Raw genomic sequence first — 16,529 nt, 5'->3', positions numbered from 1 at the left:
TTTTGTTTTCATATTTTAATTTATATTTAATTGTGTTGTGGTTTGCAGTGTTTTGTGTTGTTTCATTTTAAATTTGTTTAAAAAGAAAAAGCTGAAAATTTAAATAGTTAAAAGTTGAAATGTGAATAGTTGATTTTTGTATTATATGATTTATTTATTACATTTTATGTGGAGTGAATAAATAAAAGTATATTTACGGTGGCCCCTAGAGACAAAGCACGTACAAACTCCAAAACATGAAAAAATTCCAAAACACGTAAAAACTCCGAAGCACATAAAAACTCAAAACACGTACAAAAGAACAACAGCAGTGCTCCAGGATGCTGGGCGCAGTGTTGAGCTTTTGTTACCTAGTGGCTACACAAGCCAGCAAGTACCAACGACCGGATTTGGTGTGTGGTAGTAACAGGTAAATGAACATATTTTTAAATTATTTGACTATATACGAGTGCCTGTGTATAAATACACAAACAATACACACATGCTTTCAGTTGTGTAATTTAAGTGATCTAGTAGCTCTGCTTTGGAAGTTCAGCTCATGCTAGAAATGTGTTTTGGAGTTTGTACGTGTTTTGTCTCTAGGGGCCACCGCATATATTTATATATAAACATATATAAATAAAACCACTTTTTTTTACGTTAGTAATTCCTTTTGTGCATAATTTTATATTATTGTTAATAATAAATTAATTAAAGCAACAAAACAACCCGAAGATCCGGCCGGAGCCGAAAGAGCCGGTTCTTTTTAGTGAGCCGAACCGAAAGAGCCGGATCTCTAAAAAGAGCCGGAAATCCCATCACTATCTCCTAGTAGGACAGAGACGCTGGTCAAAGGCGACCTCTGTCGGCCTTTATGTTGCCTTACCATCAGACATCTACTGCCTCAAGTGTTTGTAACCAAACTGCAGCTCAGCCAGGGGCGTTTCCAGGAAATGACCAAGAACCAGTGAGGGTGGAGAAAATGTCACCCGGGCCACCACCACACTGTATTATACACACAAATAATAAAGATGAAGGGAATTGAATTTTCTGTGCTTGTTGGAAACAAACAAAACGTCTGCATTGCCTTGGATGATTCACAGACTTGGCGTCACAGGTTTTCTGTGTCTTACGTCCTTTCTCCCAATCGCTCAAACAGGTGGTTGTAAGTGGATCCGGATTCCTGCCATTGTGTATTCCACACACGTGGCCACCACATTGATCCCAATCCTCGCCCACATCCTCTTCTATCAGTTCCCTCTGAAACCCAATCCTGGTCCTCAGACTGTCCGGGAGCGCTGGTTGCTAGTCTCCATATATGCACCATACCTGTTGGTGCCTGTGCTGCTCCTCCTCACCATGCTGATGTCCTCGACATACAACGCCTCCTCTAAGCCTGGGAACGTGTCAGCCAAGGCCAAGAAGAAGAACTGAAGTGCCACAAGACAATATTATCTAATTTACTGTGATTTTAAGAGATCTTTTTCTACATTTGTGAATGTATGAACATGTATGTGCAAGTCTGTGTGAGTCACACCGTTTATCAGGAAGAAGCTGCCGTCGTGAACCATCCGGAACTGTCACTTTTAATGTTGACCTTTCAATAAAATCCATATTATTGTGACTTTTGTTCTGATGTTTCTCTTTGGGTTTAGACATACCCCTATCTAAATGATCTAGCTTCTCTGTTTCAGGAGGCTTAAGCCCATCCTTTGTACTATATCTCTGCCTTATACAGGAACATAAACCATTTTGGGGTTTTTTGTTTTGTTTTTTTGGTGGGGGTGGGGTGAGGGGTGAGGGGTGAGGGGTGCTTATTAAACCTCATCTTCTTATTGGTGCTGTCAGAGAGGCTAGTGTAAGATACAGGTACATGTGAAACTTCCAGTCAGGATGTTTGTTTTTGAACACTTAATAATTAGACAACAGATCATCTTCACTGGGAGTCTAATTGACATTTCTCATTTTAAAGGACTCAAAGTAGAAGATGAGCCTGCAGTAATACTGCAGTAATGATATTATATACAGATATAATGATGTAGAAATTAAATAGAAAGGCAGACTTTGTTTACTGTTGTGACTTTTAGCTATTTAAACATCCTTAATGAGAAATCTATACATGTCACCTTTCTTCAAGCCAAACACTCAGGAGTGGTGCGTCACATGTAGATAAAGGGATAAGCTGTATTTGTTCGTGGAAATGCTTTGTCATCAAAGAGTTTAAACAAACTCTTGTTTTATCTCTTATATTGATTTTCTTGTCAGCTGTTGATCTTACAGTTGTTTTAAGTCGATTAAAAATGTGCTCTTTTGCCCACTGACCCTGCACATACATTTGAACATCTCCCGTATCACACTGTTCGGATACAGTCAGCTACATAAAAGGCTCCACTAAGTGAACGTTTCTTTCAGTAATTCAAGTTGTTCTTATTATTAATCTTTTATGGCGTCTGTTTGGCTGTGTTTTTACAGCGCACCTCCACGTCTCCAGGCTCTCTTCCTGGAAGGGTGGAGGCTCGCCTTCGCCTCCTTCACAGAAGGGATTCTGGGTGTGTGTGCCAGTCCTTAGTTACAAAAGACATTTTTTTTAAGTTGTTGCACAAGTTAAAATGTCCACTCAGCTTTGTCCTTTTACTGCTATTTTTCCCAGCCCCAGAGGGTGTAGACTTTAAACACTAAGCAAGACAAGATGTGTCGTTAATAACAGTGTATGTATTATTTTGCTGACAAACGGTGGTTTTTCCCCTCTTCTAAATATATTTGCTGTCATATTGTATAGTTACATATAGTTAGATGTTTAATTAACCCCCTTCACACACAACTTTTGTTGTTTAACCATTGTTAAAATATCCATTGTTTCACGTTTAAATAGGATATATGTCAAAAAACACTAATAAAATATATGAGCTACATGTGTTAAAGGCAACATCCTCCTCCTTCACCCCTAATTTCCCAGAATTCATTGTGATCATTTTTTAAAAATAAGAATATCAACTAGAGTTAATCTAAACAGCCATCAAACATCGTTGATAAAATGTGTCGTTTTATCGCTGTGAGTCTTATTTGTACGAACAGTCCTAGACTGCCGGGACTAACCTTTGCAGCGGAAGGAAGGGTCTATGTTGGCCTCCGCGGACGGAGAGACTATAAAAGGAAATATGGCACTAAGTTTCTGTATTGTTTAAGTCAACGGCAGAGTAGGAGGCTCTGCTGTATTTTGAGAAGTGACAGCACTGTACGGGGATTTAAATACTGCACAGTATATGTACAGGCAGACTTACAGTCGTTGCGTTTGGAAGCAGATTTAATCGAAGGCGACAGTTACTTCCAGAGGCAGCGTTAGCTGTCCTGCCAGACTCGACGACGAAGGAAACGACGAAGTGTTTTTGTTATTTACACGGATGAAATTTATACTAACCGGGGAGACGTCTGTGTTTTTCCAAGAGCTCTTATGGACCTGGGCTTGCTGTCGAAGAAGACCGATAATAGGGACTAACAGTCCTGTGTTGATGTTTTACGCTAACATGGTCTGTGTATTAGCTCCCTGATGCTGGCTAGCTTCATAGGTTGCTACAGCTTGTATGTTTTAGCTTGAGTCTGGATTTATTGTCAAGTATCGGGACAGGTATCCTTACGTTCTTATACTTCTTAGTATGTTCCTAGGCGCTGTTTACATGACGCTTGGTATAGCCAAAGGGCTATATCACTGTCAGGCTAACAGATAGCTCAGTGTCTGCATCTGCAAGATTGGCATCATGTAGACTGTCCCTCTGAACGGGTTAGGTGACCAGGACACGCAATGTGCTAGTGAGCGTCCTTAGAGTGCTTTGCAAAGCTGGATTGAAGCTACTGAACTAGGTGAACGAGTGACAGCTGGCACGGATATAGTTTAGCTCAGACTGAGTTAGCCATGCTTAAACTCGTCCGTTGTGTGTGATATTGCAAACATCCCAGCCTGCTTGGAGGGCATGTGAATGCATCATGTCCTGGCTGCATCTCTTATTTATGCAATAACGCACACCAGAGCAGCCTGTCATGAAATAATTCCGCAGTGCAAGAAGCAGCAGCATCATCAGGACTCAGTCGATAGCTTGCCCTGGGATTTTTTTTCCTCTAAAGAGGACAGCGTCATCCAAGGATAACCAACTGTGCCCAGCTGGACCATCGGTCCTTCACAATGGAAACTGTGGGAGATTTTGAGTACAGCAGAAAAGATCTGGTTGGACATGGAGCCTTTGCTGTGGTGTTCAAAGGAAGACACAGGAAGGTAAATAAATCAGTTGCACATTTGCATCCCCTCCTTTACTTCATCTTGCAGGGAAAGGGAGAGCGAGCAGACAACTCGTTTGGAAATCTGGGTCAGTCAGTAGAACTGGGGACTGCTGCTCTGCAGCACTATATCACCCTTTTTTGTGGGGAAAGATAATATTTTCAAGCACTTTCATAACTAAACCCCTGCATCCTGGCTGATGTAATGTGGAGTCATGCTGTGACAGGTGATTATGGTGCCATTTCACCGGCCTGATGGGAGGTGCATGAGTGCATTTATGCTATTTCGTTCATTCATGATCGAGATGAGTCAGGCAGCTGTGAATGACTTGCTGACGTACTAAGGCAGGAGGGAGCATGGGGGGTGCAGTGTTTTTCCTTTTGCCTTTTTAAGCAGAAGAGCTTTACTTATGTAAGAGCTGCACAACATTCATTCACACTGAACCACAGAGAGATCATTAAGCTCAGAAAGTGGATTAAATTGCTAACATTTCCCGGAGTGGGGCTTTCTGTGACAGAAGAAGCTTAGGATGGGGTGGGTTTATATATGTGTGACAGAGATGCAGGCCATGACATCACGGTGGCCCAGTGCTACTGGTGTGAAACAGATGGTCCTGAATTCCTGAACTGAAGCTGCATCAGAGCATCCCCGGAGCCAAGCTTCTATCTCACTGTGACAATCGATTACCAGCTCAGAGCCTGGAAACTCTGAAACATATGTGTCTGTGTAAACAATCCCTGTGTGTGGTCACATGCTTCCATGTCAGGTTAAAACAGACCTGGCATGTGATCAGTGTGTTTACTATTTTAGTCCCATCATCTGCACTCTGTTTAGCCTATTTATAGGATTGTGTGGGCTCACAGGCGCAGGACAGTTAGAGGCACCTGGATGCATCAGACCTAATGGATTGATTCATTCCTCGGGTGGTGTTGGATGTTGCATATGGTCTCATGTTGCACTGAAATATCAATTTATTATGCAGAGTCTGTTCACAGATAAGATAGACCGGGGGCTAGTTTGAGAAATGTCTTTTGGCCTCCGTGGGTAATTCCCCCTCGAACTTTGAAACAACAAATGCTGGAAAAGAAATAAATGTATTTGGTGTGAATATCACACTTTTTCACTCTGTGTTTTATTCCTAGACTTTATATAAATGATGTAACAACTGTGACATCGCCCACTGGTTTTGGACTGCATTTAAGACCCTCAACATTGTCTCTGCTGCCCTGTTGTTGTTGTTGTTGTGTTTTTTTTCAGATAGAAATGACCATATTTGGACTGTTGGGTGGAGAGCTATGTTATCAGCTATTGCTAGCAAGTCAATAGGAACAGTTCAGCTAGCCCAGAATCAGAATACTTTATTGATCCCTGGGGGAAATTATTTTTTGTTACAGTGCTCCATTATAAACCAACATTAAGACAAGACAGACAATACACTAACCAAGAATAGTACAATATATACATACATACATACATACATACATACATACATACATACATACATACATACATAGTTAGTGGCAATGAGGTGACAGATATATGACTGCTGTATTTTTTGAGGCGAATGAATATAATATACATTATACCAAATATGTTATCGCCTTAGAAACTACCAAAATCAAATTCTTTCTGGTATTTAATGCAAAACAAGCACCCCCTCCTTTCAAAAATAAAGGGGTAATTTTCTTCACCCAAAGTGGGTCTGTAGGGGAGGACTGTGCAAGTCAGCGCTACCGGTCTGTATATAGATAAGACAGTGAGTTGTTTACCTGATTTTTCTGGCCAAATGATAAACAAAGGTTCATTTTATTTTATGTGAAATACGACTTAAATGTATAAAAAATAAAATTAAGATTAAATTCTGTAAATCTGTAATTGCAGTTTTCCTTTGGGGCCATGCTGTGGGTGTGATTTTGTTGAATGTTAGAATGATGCAAAATTGTTACATTTTAAAAATGCTTTCTTAACTTTTCATAATAATATAACAAATTATAATATTTTCTCAATGCAAGTTTTATTCTTTGAAACATGAATCGTAGAGATGTATTCATAACCACTGGATTTATTTGACTGGATGTTGATCTACCCAATGTTTTCAGGACAAGGACATTTCAAATTCAAATTTTATTTGTCACGTACACAGTCATACACCGTACGATATGCAGTGAAATGCTTAGACAACTGCTCGTGACCTAAAGAAAAAAAGGAAAAGGCTATGAATAAGATAGGAAATAAATATGAAAAATTAAAAAGGGTAAATTTAACTAGGAAGGAATAAAATATAAAAATGATGGTTAAAAATGAAATAACTGTACAACACAAATTAGAATGAATATATATATTATACACGCGCGCAAACACAATAACAGCAGCTGTACAAGTATTAACTGGAAATGAAGAATATAGTGACCAGTGTTGTGCGATCCACATCATGTCTTGTGCAGTGCAAATATGCTTAAAGTGATTTTAAACTTTGTGTACAATGAGTGGCTCGCATAAGCTATGAAGAGCGCTGCTCACAGTGCTCTGGTCCTACTTTCAGCTGTCCAGTCTCACCTTCAGCTATATCTGGTTGCAGTGTTATTGACTATAATCTCTTTGATGCTCACAGGTCTGTAATCAGCTGTGATTCATAAATGAGATAATGCTTTATCCTGGAAAATGAACACGTCCTTCTGTCGCGCTCAACAGGGCAAATCTGGTGACTCCACCTTTTCATAACTCTTACGTGGCAATTAGCTAGGTTTGAGCAAATACATTTCCTTTATATTGTACAATAAAGGCATCCTGATCCAAGAGCTCATCTGGAAACATGATATTGCTCTAACAGTCATCTGAGCGCCTTGTCACTGAGTGCAGAACCTTGCTGTCAGAAAGCCAGTTGACCCGGTGTCACTGGGACAGCTAAAATTTCCTTCGTCCTTCACGAGAACTTGTCCACTGCAGTGCCAACAGCATTTTGCATGTGCTAGAAAAATCAAAGCCATATCAGTTTAATTTTGAAGTGTAAATTCACATCAATGATAAGATGTAACCTTAGATTTTGGAGAAAAATAAAATCTAGAGTTTTTGATGTGTGGCAGAATGTTTAGCCAGATAGCCACAGGGGTTAGGGTTGCCATCATTGATGAGGACCTGGAAATCAGGGGGTTAAATTTGGCTGCTCTTGCCTTTAAAGTTAATGGACTGATTAGATTGCTGTCTGTAAGTCTCATGCCTTCTTTGTGGTTCATGCTGACTCATCTGCACGGTGTAGGGTATAGAAAATACACTTGTATGAGTGTGTGTGACAGGGTGAATGAGGCTTGTATTAAACAGTGCTCAGTGTAGAACACCATGCAAACATTCGGTCAGTTAGACAGAAGTTGATGTTAAAGATTCCCAGTGTGGTTCGAAGACTTCTAGGGCATCCTGCAAACACAGGTTGATTGGGCTGAGCTTATGACCTCACGTACATATTGCTATTGTGCTCAGACTGTCCGTTATCTCTCTTTCACCTCCACCTCCAGCCTTGATCTTACATGATAAAGTCTGTTACCTTAGCGTGCCTCGTCTAAAACCGAGGCAGTGTTTGCTAAGACTGAATAATAAAACACTCTGTTAGAGCTTTATCACACACTAAATCCCACATGTGTGTTTCTGTCGGGCTGTCTCCGAGGTATATTGATCACAATACGAGTTGGCCAGGATGTTACGGGTTTCAGGTCAACAAAAATATTTCCTGAGTGAAAGGATGGTTGCCTCTAGCCACAACTAACTCATGCACTTTCTCTATTGGTTTTAAGTGGTCAGCCTGCAGCGTCAAGGAACTCAAAACCTCAAGAGGAAACGTATGAGTGGCAGCATTAAAAATTCAATCTGAACTGTTGTGCAGGAACATCCTTGTTAACGTCTCACGTGATCTGTTTCCTCTTGTTTTGTGTTGTGTAGAAGACTGATTGGGAGGTGGCCATCAAAAGCATTAACAAGAAGAACCTGTCCAAGTCCCAGATCCTTCTTGGGAAGGAAATCAAAATCTTGAAGGTGAGCCTGAATTTAATTCCCTCCTTTTTTCCTCTTTACTGGAGTCGACTCGACTTGAGCGTGCACCTTATAAAATCCGGCCCAGATAGAAACATGAATGAAAGTGACCCGATTAACTTCCGTAGGCTAGTTGATGCTCCTGCTAATGCTTTTCACTTTTCTGCTCTTTTTGCTCAGGAGCTGCAGCATGAAAACATTGTGGCACTTTATGATGTCCAGGTAAGTTTGGGAATCTTTTAAAGTAATGTACGTCTTTAGTGTTTGATTTAATTTTAGTATGCAGCTTCTTTAACTAATGTTTCATCGTTTGTTTGTGTCTGAGAGGATGAGCTTCTAAAGTCCGTGGTAGAAAAACTGAAATTTTCAAAATGAACCTTCATCCAAAAAGATCACCAAGCGTCAGAATATGTTCAGCTAGCCTAACCTGGGATTGGCTATGGTTCAATGCACAGACAGTACGTGAAAGCTGGATGAAGCCATATTAAAGTTACACATTGGTTTACTGTTATTTCAAGCTGCCAGCATTTTGGCCATACGTTTAAACGGATGTGATTGAATGATATTGTAGAGGTGCGGATTATCAGGCTGCGCTGGCAGTATACTTATCCGTTGGTGAGTTAGAAATGAACATTTGTTAGCATGTCATGGACGTAATTCAAATGTATGTTGCTAAATAATGTGAAAGTAAATGTAAATATATCCTCAAACATGAGTCACATCTGCAGCTGTTGTGATTGTGAGATCAGCAGCAACTGTCTCTGATAGCTATGATAACATGTTATATGAATTTCAAAAAAGAAATGATAATGTTGTTGTTCAGTGCCACATATAGCACAAGTCATGGACGCTTAGGATGATGAACGGGTGACACTAAACTGTGATGATGCTGAAGATCTTTTGTGCCAACGAGATCACGCACGCTGTCCTGGTTATCACACCGCTATCTTAATCACTTTATTTGGGATCTCTGAGTATTAAGAGCTGAGCAGCAGCTTGTCTTCTTAATCTGAAAACTTTGGCACAACTAGTCAGAATTTATCTTAGTGAAGGGATCATTAAGGAATGTTTAAATAAATAAAAATACTTTGGTTAAAAAATTATTTTATTGCATTAGTCACTTGGTCTTGTTGTTTTGCCGTACATAGGCTTTCCTAGATGGGAATATTGATGACAAACTTAGAGGCAGCTGAATATTACAAAGTATATGTGGTTTTTGTTCATCCACAAACATGTTTGCGGGCGTACATGCGCCGGCGTACGCCCTCGGCCTCGCTACTGCCACAGATGCAGTTTCTGCTGGAAACGCTGAGTCTGTGGGTAAACTTGTCTGTGTTTCTAGACATGAGTGAACTCAAGCAAAACTCCTAGTGAGGGTAAAAAATCTGATTCTGAACTCGCCTGCTTCACTCTGATTTCAGCTGTTGGCATTAACAAAGCAGCTCAAGTTCACAAACTAAGCCTGTTAACCTCCTTAAATGTGTCAAAGTGCATTAGTGTTATATGATGGTGTTAAAACCGTTAACTCTGACAAACACAATAAAAGCTTCCAGAATTCCTGAATACAATCTGGCGGCCATGTGACTAATTACCCAGAGTGCTTTGCAGTTACAGTTCAGTCGGTCTGTCATTTTGGCCTTTTCTATGGCTCACATGCACATCGAGCTTGATGTGAAAATGCTGTTATATGCATTTCTAAGAGTAGATCACAGCACCACAAGAAAATAGTCGTAATATGTTGCAGTCAAATTAGTAGAAAAGTGTTTTAATCTGAAAGGCCAACCTGTCAGTGCAGTCAGTCTGCTGCTGAGCTGCCCATGTTCACGTTAGGAGCAAAACAAAAACTTTAGCTTACTTGTGTAACCCCGGTTCTCAGAGTAGCATGACTGCAATGTCTCACTATTGGATGCGCCTCCCTGCGTATTCCTCAAAAGCATTTATCTCATTCCGCCAATCCTGATTGGCTGGTGAAGGCGACGGCCATGTCGGGCAGAGGCATCCACCCTTAACTAGCTTGCGCTATTACACGGTGGTTATTCAAAAACCTCTTCTCGCTTCGGAGCAAATCTTAAACTTAGCTAGCTAGCTTAACTGTCCACAGACAGGAGTGTTAGCTGTTTCCCGTCGCCAGGCGCTTGCTACCTTTGCTCATCTCTCCTGAACCCGGATCTTCACCACAGATCGGGCATCATACCATTTACCTCCGGTTAGATCCCCTTTAGACCTAACAATTATACATTCATTGTTAGTTAGTGGTGCTGGTTTCAGTCATTAAGGAAATGTACTGTTTATATGATTGGGGAAACCTGCTGTCAGCTGAGGCTGAAGAAGAAGTCACTTAGAAAACACTACGTCCAGAAGGACGGGGTCAGCGTTTGTGGATTTCTTTACCTGGACGAGCGTGCGTCGAGACTGGAGTCAGGAGAGCCTTTGATTGTATTTTTCAAAGCTGTCTGTCTGTAGTGTTTAGCAGTGGTTGATCCGTAGATAATGTTGTGATGCATTAATGATGGAGTTAGCTTCCTACACAGACTGTTGTTCACTGATGGTGGGTGTGAGAGAGGCTGTGCTGCATTTACTCCACACACGTTAAACAAATGTTTGATTTTGAATTTTTTAAAGGCAGAAAACTTGCAGTCATGAATAAATGACGCGATTTACTCCACTTTGCTGATGTCTGTCACAAGGCGAGCGCACAGTAGGATGGTTCTGACAAGAATGCTGATAAACCCGTTCTTCAAACTGCTATGTTGTTTATATCCTCTGTTATATTGGTTCATATCAGCAAGCAGTAAAAAGGTTCTGTTTAGATGTCCAGAATTGGCTGTAATACCATAACTACTAATTTACCACTTCAAATGTGATGGTGAAGCACATCCCACATAGCAATGGTACTTCCTGTGTTTGCGTAAGCCTCCCTCTGGGATCCTGCTGGTCAGCCTTTCCACCGGTCCACTCCTCCCACCATGTCCTCATCCCTTCATCACCCATCCACTCTCCTGCTGATGTAATAGATCTCTTCCTCAAGCAAGTGGCTGAGGAACCCATTAGTCAGGGTGCGTTTCCAGCAGGGATGAGATGTTCAAGTTTCTGAGTTTCATATTTAATCAGGTGTTTGGGGGGAGAAATGGTTACATCATGAGAAAATAAGAGACTCACATAAAAGAGAAGGCACACAAAAAGTCGTGGTTGGTAGAGGTCAGTGAAATTATGAGATCATCCCACTGATACTTGACTTTAGTGTGCAAATCTGTTTCTCATACTGACAGAATTGGGGTTTAAAGAACCCAAACCCAACATGATGTTTGTGGCATGAGATGAGATCCTGCTGCTGTTTTTGGCTTAAAAGCATTTTAGTCACTCCCAGCACTCTTTCAGTTGTGTGGTTGCAGTTCCTTCGTACTCGTACACTTTGGGTCGTGATTTTGTTTACCTGAGTTCTGTTGTCTCTTGCTTGCATGTCTGAGACGGTCACCAAGCTTTGCCTGTCACCGCTTCAGGCACAGTGTCTCCGTGTCTTTTCTTAGCAGCTGCATCTTTTTTTACTGTCCCTTTAGTGTTCCCTGTGCTAGCAGAACAATGCTGCGTGGCAGGCTGGGCTCCCTTGGCGGTTATCAGTACTGTCTGGTGTATTACAAGCCTGGCAGCTGTCACTTCCCATTATTTATACGTGATATATATTTCACTTTACCCCACAGCTCCCCCACTTGACCTGTTCCCAGCTCTATTAGCTGTTGTTTGAAGCATGTGTTGTATGTATGGGCTTACCAGACACAACAGGAAATGTGACCCAAACCAACTTGTGCAACCGTCCTAGCCGCTGTATTAGGAGCATGGAGCAGAGATTTTCTGCTTCTTATGGTTCCACTACCTTAATATTTCATCCCAAGCCCACAAAGCAAACTGGCAACAAAGCTGGTTTTACATTACTGTGGCAATCCTGTATGAGCTGGAACTGCAGAACATTGTGAGTGATAACAGTACACACAGTGACCTACTGCTTTTTTCAGTAGGGTCATTTGGAAAATGCTAGCTCGATGTGGAGATCAAGCGATTCTAGCTCACAGTGCTGTTTGTGTTCACACTGCTTTGGATCTTTATGAGCACCATATAGATCATGTGCTTGTTACTAACTACACACTTAGTAGAACAGCTTACATCCCTGTGTATGTTACATGTGTTCACTCAGCATCCACACTTTGACGAGGGACTATATTAACGTAGAGCGTGGCATCTCAGCACTTCTCGTGCTAGTTGCTGATGGCACAGAACAGTCACAGTTCTTTCATGTTTTTCTCTGCTGATTTTCACTCTGGTCATACTGTAGAATCTAAATAAACTTCTACATATCTTTGGAAACCTCTACATACACTAGAGTGTGCTAGCTTTTTTGGATGCAGTGAGTCACAGATGTACACAGATGCACCAGCAGCCTCTCAGAATAGCTGTGTGCTGACAGAAGACCGTGTAGCTGGATGTAGGAGTCTGCACCTTTGAAAGATTGCAGGTCCTTGGGACCAGAGCTGTAGTTTGGAGGAGCTCTGTTTGCTGTGTTTAATGACAGCCTCAAGCACACAGCTGATTGGCTTACAGTCCTTGTCCTCTGCACTGTTGATGTTAAGCGTTCTGCAGCAGCGTGAGGTAGCCTGGTCTAATTGTAAGGTGTCCCGTGTCAGGCTCCTGGTTCCTTCTCCTCTCTAACGCTGCCGCCACCACAGATTTGCTATTTGGATTCTTATCAATTGGAAGAGATTGGATGGATGGATGGATGCATAATAATGGCTGATTTCATGTTTCACTGAATTCCTTCTCGTCAAGTGAGAAACAAGACGACTCAGAGAAAATGTGCTCAGTCAACAAAAAGTTGATTGTTGTTCTCAGCACATAAGAATGATGTCCAACTGAGTAATTCCTGCCTCCTGACAACGATTTGAACTTTATTATTGAAAGTTCTACAAAAGGCTAATAACTGGACACTGAGCAGATCAACATGATTAAAGCAGGACTGGTTCTGACTGGTGTTAAACAGAGGAAGACAGGGTTTTGGTTATTGAGAAAGCTGCTCCTAGGAACGTTGTGTGCTTGTTCAAGGAGGGTCCCTCCAGCCTGACATGTGTAAAAACATCTGGTATAGGGGCTGTTTTAAGGAGCAAGAGGCACATTTCCTCTTAGCTGCTGTTTTAGAGCTCGTTTGAGTTTTCCTAGAAAATCGTCCTGTGTCTGCATTCCTTTTGCACAGCTTTGCTTTCCAGACATTTAACTGGGTAGAAGATCAGAGCAAATCACTGTGGCTGCTCATTGGAGCACACAAACATATGCCCAGTCATCTGCTTAGAACATGTACATGTGTCTGTTTAATCACCACGTAAGCATGAGCGCACACAGTCACATGATGTTCAGTACACATGTTGCATAAGAAGCTGACTGAAGGTCTCAAGCCACAAAATACAAGCCTGTGAAACTGTGGGTACTGTGTGTCAGACTGTCTTAGCCCTTAATAAAAGTGTATTATTGGCGTTTTTGTTGCACATGCACTGACCTGTTGCAGTCAAGTGTATATTGATGTATGAGTGAACTGGCATATCTGCGTAATGACGCGATGTTTCTCTTCCTGCGAAATGATAAACATCCTGTCCTGTGTATCTGAGACTGAGCAGCTGTGATGGTCAACAAGTGATCCTGAGTTATTGTTCTAAACACATCATTAGTTGTTTTTTTGTTTTGCTCCCTGCTGTCACTTACACAAGCCATCTGTCGCGTTGTTCTCCCGTTGGTCAAACGTAGGCTTTTCTCGGAGCTGAGTTCCCTTGAATTATTCCAGTCTTTGTGAAGAACCTGTCTCCTGACCTCCCGCTTCACCGTGCACCCCTGCACTCTTCGGTTTGACCTTTCCCCATCCCCCATATAGTTACATAACCGTGCACTCCTGGAGTTGGCATGATGTAATAGTGGAACAGCTAACCAGGCAGTATCTTGTTTTGGCTCACATTGACTCATTGCAGTCCAAAGTATTTTTGCATTCATGTGAATGTGCTCAGCGCCCATGTATTGTGTCGTCAGTTATCATGCGAAGCAGCCAGCCAGCTGAGTTGCTTGTGAAACGGCTTCTAAGTGCTGTGTGTGTGTGACATGGCTGTGATGTGAGAGGAGGAGAGAGTCTATTTATGTCATAGTTGTTTTGGAAATTTTGTGCTGGAAGGCGATGTTTTTGGAGCCCAGCCCAATCCACCCATCAAAATCCAAAGTTCACCCGTGTTTACATCAGAAGCAGCCAGTGTGTGTGAACGGTACATTCTAGAAATCATTTATAAATGGTCAGAGATTGTCACTTTTATAACTGTGAGCTGCTACTTCCTCTAAGCTCTCACAGACAGAGGCTGCCCTATGTGCAGTCGTCACCACCTGCCTCTTGAAATTCATGTTGTTTCTTACCAATGGGCAACGCGCCGAAACCGAAGCAACTGCTGCAGCCAGAGATGGTAACGTGTGAAGGGCCGAACCGTCATGGATAAAACGGATCAATCCCCAGGCAACAGCTTCACTCCCTGCTGTTTGCTAACCTCTGCTTTCTGTGGATGCTCAAACTTGTTTGTGTAAGAGTGTTATTTAGTCATGTCTGCTTCATAACTAACCTCAGCGTCTCTGAGGTTAGTTATGGAGTGGGCTTTGTGATGTGACTCTTCTTTCACTTCCCCCTCTTCAAGATTACGACCACATAATGTAATCCCTCCTATTTGACACACCAAGAATGGATTCGGCTGTCCCATCTCCCTCCAACATCTGCCCCAGCTGGTGAAATCATTGGTATGGAGTTGGAAAGGATTACTTAAGAGCTACCTAGAAGACACAAAACACCAAAGCCATTTATGTCGGGGTCACACACATCAGCTGACTTACATGGTGTCACCGTGCTACAGCGAGTAGTCGTGTTTGTTGTGTGGCTCGATAAGCTGAGTGAATCTCATGAAATGCTAGAGAAGAGTTTGTGCGTGTGGTGCACTAAAGTTATGTTGTGACTGAAATTGAGCCTCAGGGCCTGATCTGTGTTTAGATGAATTTGATACATTGGCGCTCACAATTTTATGGCTCTAAAGAACAGAACATATAAGACGCCACAACGTTGAGTTAAAATGTTGTTACTTACGAAGGACAAACAGAAACAAAAAAGATGGCTGCCCATATGGCTAAACAAACAAAAGAGGAGGAAAACCCAGAGTCAACCACACAGTGGGCCGTTGGACTGAGGCTGCTCCTCTAAACTAGTTTAGATAAACCAAACTGAAAACAGGAGTGCTGGTAACCGTCAACTCATCCTGTAGTTAAACTAAGCTAACAGCAACAGAAAGATAAAGCCGCTGCTGATGGAGGTCAGTGGGAACGACCACCGTGCTGTCTTATGTGGTTAGGCTTCACCAACCAATCAGCACTAATAAGTCAGTGAGAGCGCAGGTTAATAAGAGCAATGCACTGCGGTCACATGATCAAAGGATGAAACAGTGCAGAGACTTTTACAGATGATTTTAATCACTGGAAGCTACTAAACAGAAGCGCCATCATGCAAATATAATCATTTGACCTGTTCATCTCAGTTATGTCCACTAATTGGTTTCCATAGTCACCCCTTTACTTTCATCTGCCGCTCGTGCGTGACGTCAGCAGCTTGGCAACGGGTCAAAATTTCCCTCAGAAGTTGGCAACAACGTTTTCTCAGTTTCCAAGTCGAGTGGGCATTCTGGTGAACGTTGCCATTCAGAACGATGTTGCAGATTATTCTAACATCACGTACATGCATAGTAAGATGGAAGTAATAAGAATGCAGGTTCAGAAAAAGCCAGGTCTGTTATAAATGGCATCTGCAAGTAGTTTGTGTACGTTGTGTTTTCTCCAGTGGCTGTTTTGTCGTGTGTGTTTGGAGCTGACAGCTGCTGCAGGATAAATGGCTGCTGTAACAGATTCTGTGTCTCCTCTTTTCCAGGAAACGCCCAACTTTGTTTTCCTGGTCATGGAGGTAAGTATAGAAACATGACACTGTAGATAGTTGGAACGTATGTGTTTTCTAAACACAGTAATGATTTATGGCCAGATGTCAGCATGTGCTCTTTCCCTCTGTGCTGGCGTAGGCTTCACTAATGTTCTGTTGTTGCTGCCTTTTTTTCTCTTAACCTCCTGATGACCTCACTCTGTACAGGGTCTCCAACTTTCTGCACTTGTGTTGCAACACTCGGCTGGCTGCAGGATAGAAAACAAACCATCTCAGGGT

At 41.9% G+C, this 16,529-nt stretch overlaps 2 protein-coding genes across 2 annotated transcripts in view; both read left to right on the top strand.

The window, feature by feature from the left end:
• The window catches only part of tmem97 (transmembrane protein 97), a 2,497-nt gene extending 894 nt beyond the window's left edge, over positions 1–1,603 (top strand). Inside the window, exon 3 of the mRNA XM_013915681.1 lies at positions 1,139–1,603. Coding sequence (XP_013771135.1) covers positions 1,139–1,413 — 275 coding nt within the window. The 3' untranslated portion in view covers positions 1,414–1,603. The remainder of the gene's footprint in view (positions 1–1,138) is intronic.
• Positions 1,604–3,103: 1,500 nt separating this feature from the next.
• The window catches only part of ulk2 (unc-51 like autophagy activating kinase 2), a 34,155-nt gene continuing 20,729 nt past the window's right edge, over positions 3,104–16,529 (top strand). Inside the window, exons 1-4 of the mRNA XM_005752179.2 lie at positions 3,104–4,246; positions 8,180–8,272; positions 8,450–8,491; positions 16,245–16,277. Coding sequence (XP_005752236.1) covers positions 4,157–4,246; positions 8,180–8,272; positions 8,450–8,491; positions 16,245–16,277 — 258 coding nt within the window. The 5' untranslated portion in view covers positions 3,104–4,156. The remainder of the gene's footprint in view (positions 4,247–8,179; positions 8,273–8,449; positions 8,492–16,244; positions 16,278–16,529) is intronic.

This window comes from Pundamilia nyererei, unplaced genomic scaffold, assembly GCF_000239375.1.
Source record: "Pundamilia nyererei isolate P.nyererei 1_Seehausen unplaced genomic scaffold, PunNye1.0 scaffold00347, whole genome shotgun sequence".
NCBI lineage: Eukaryota > Metazoa > Chordata > Actinopteri > Cichliformes > Cichlidae > Pundamilia > Pundamilia nyererei.
Note: the sequence above shows the minus strand (reverse complement) of the source record. Positions and strands in the feature narration are given on the sequence as shown.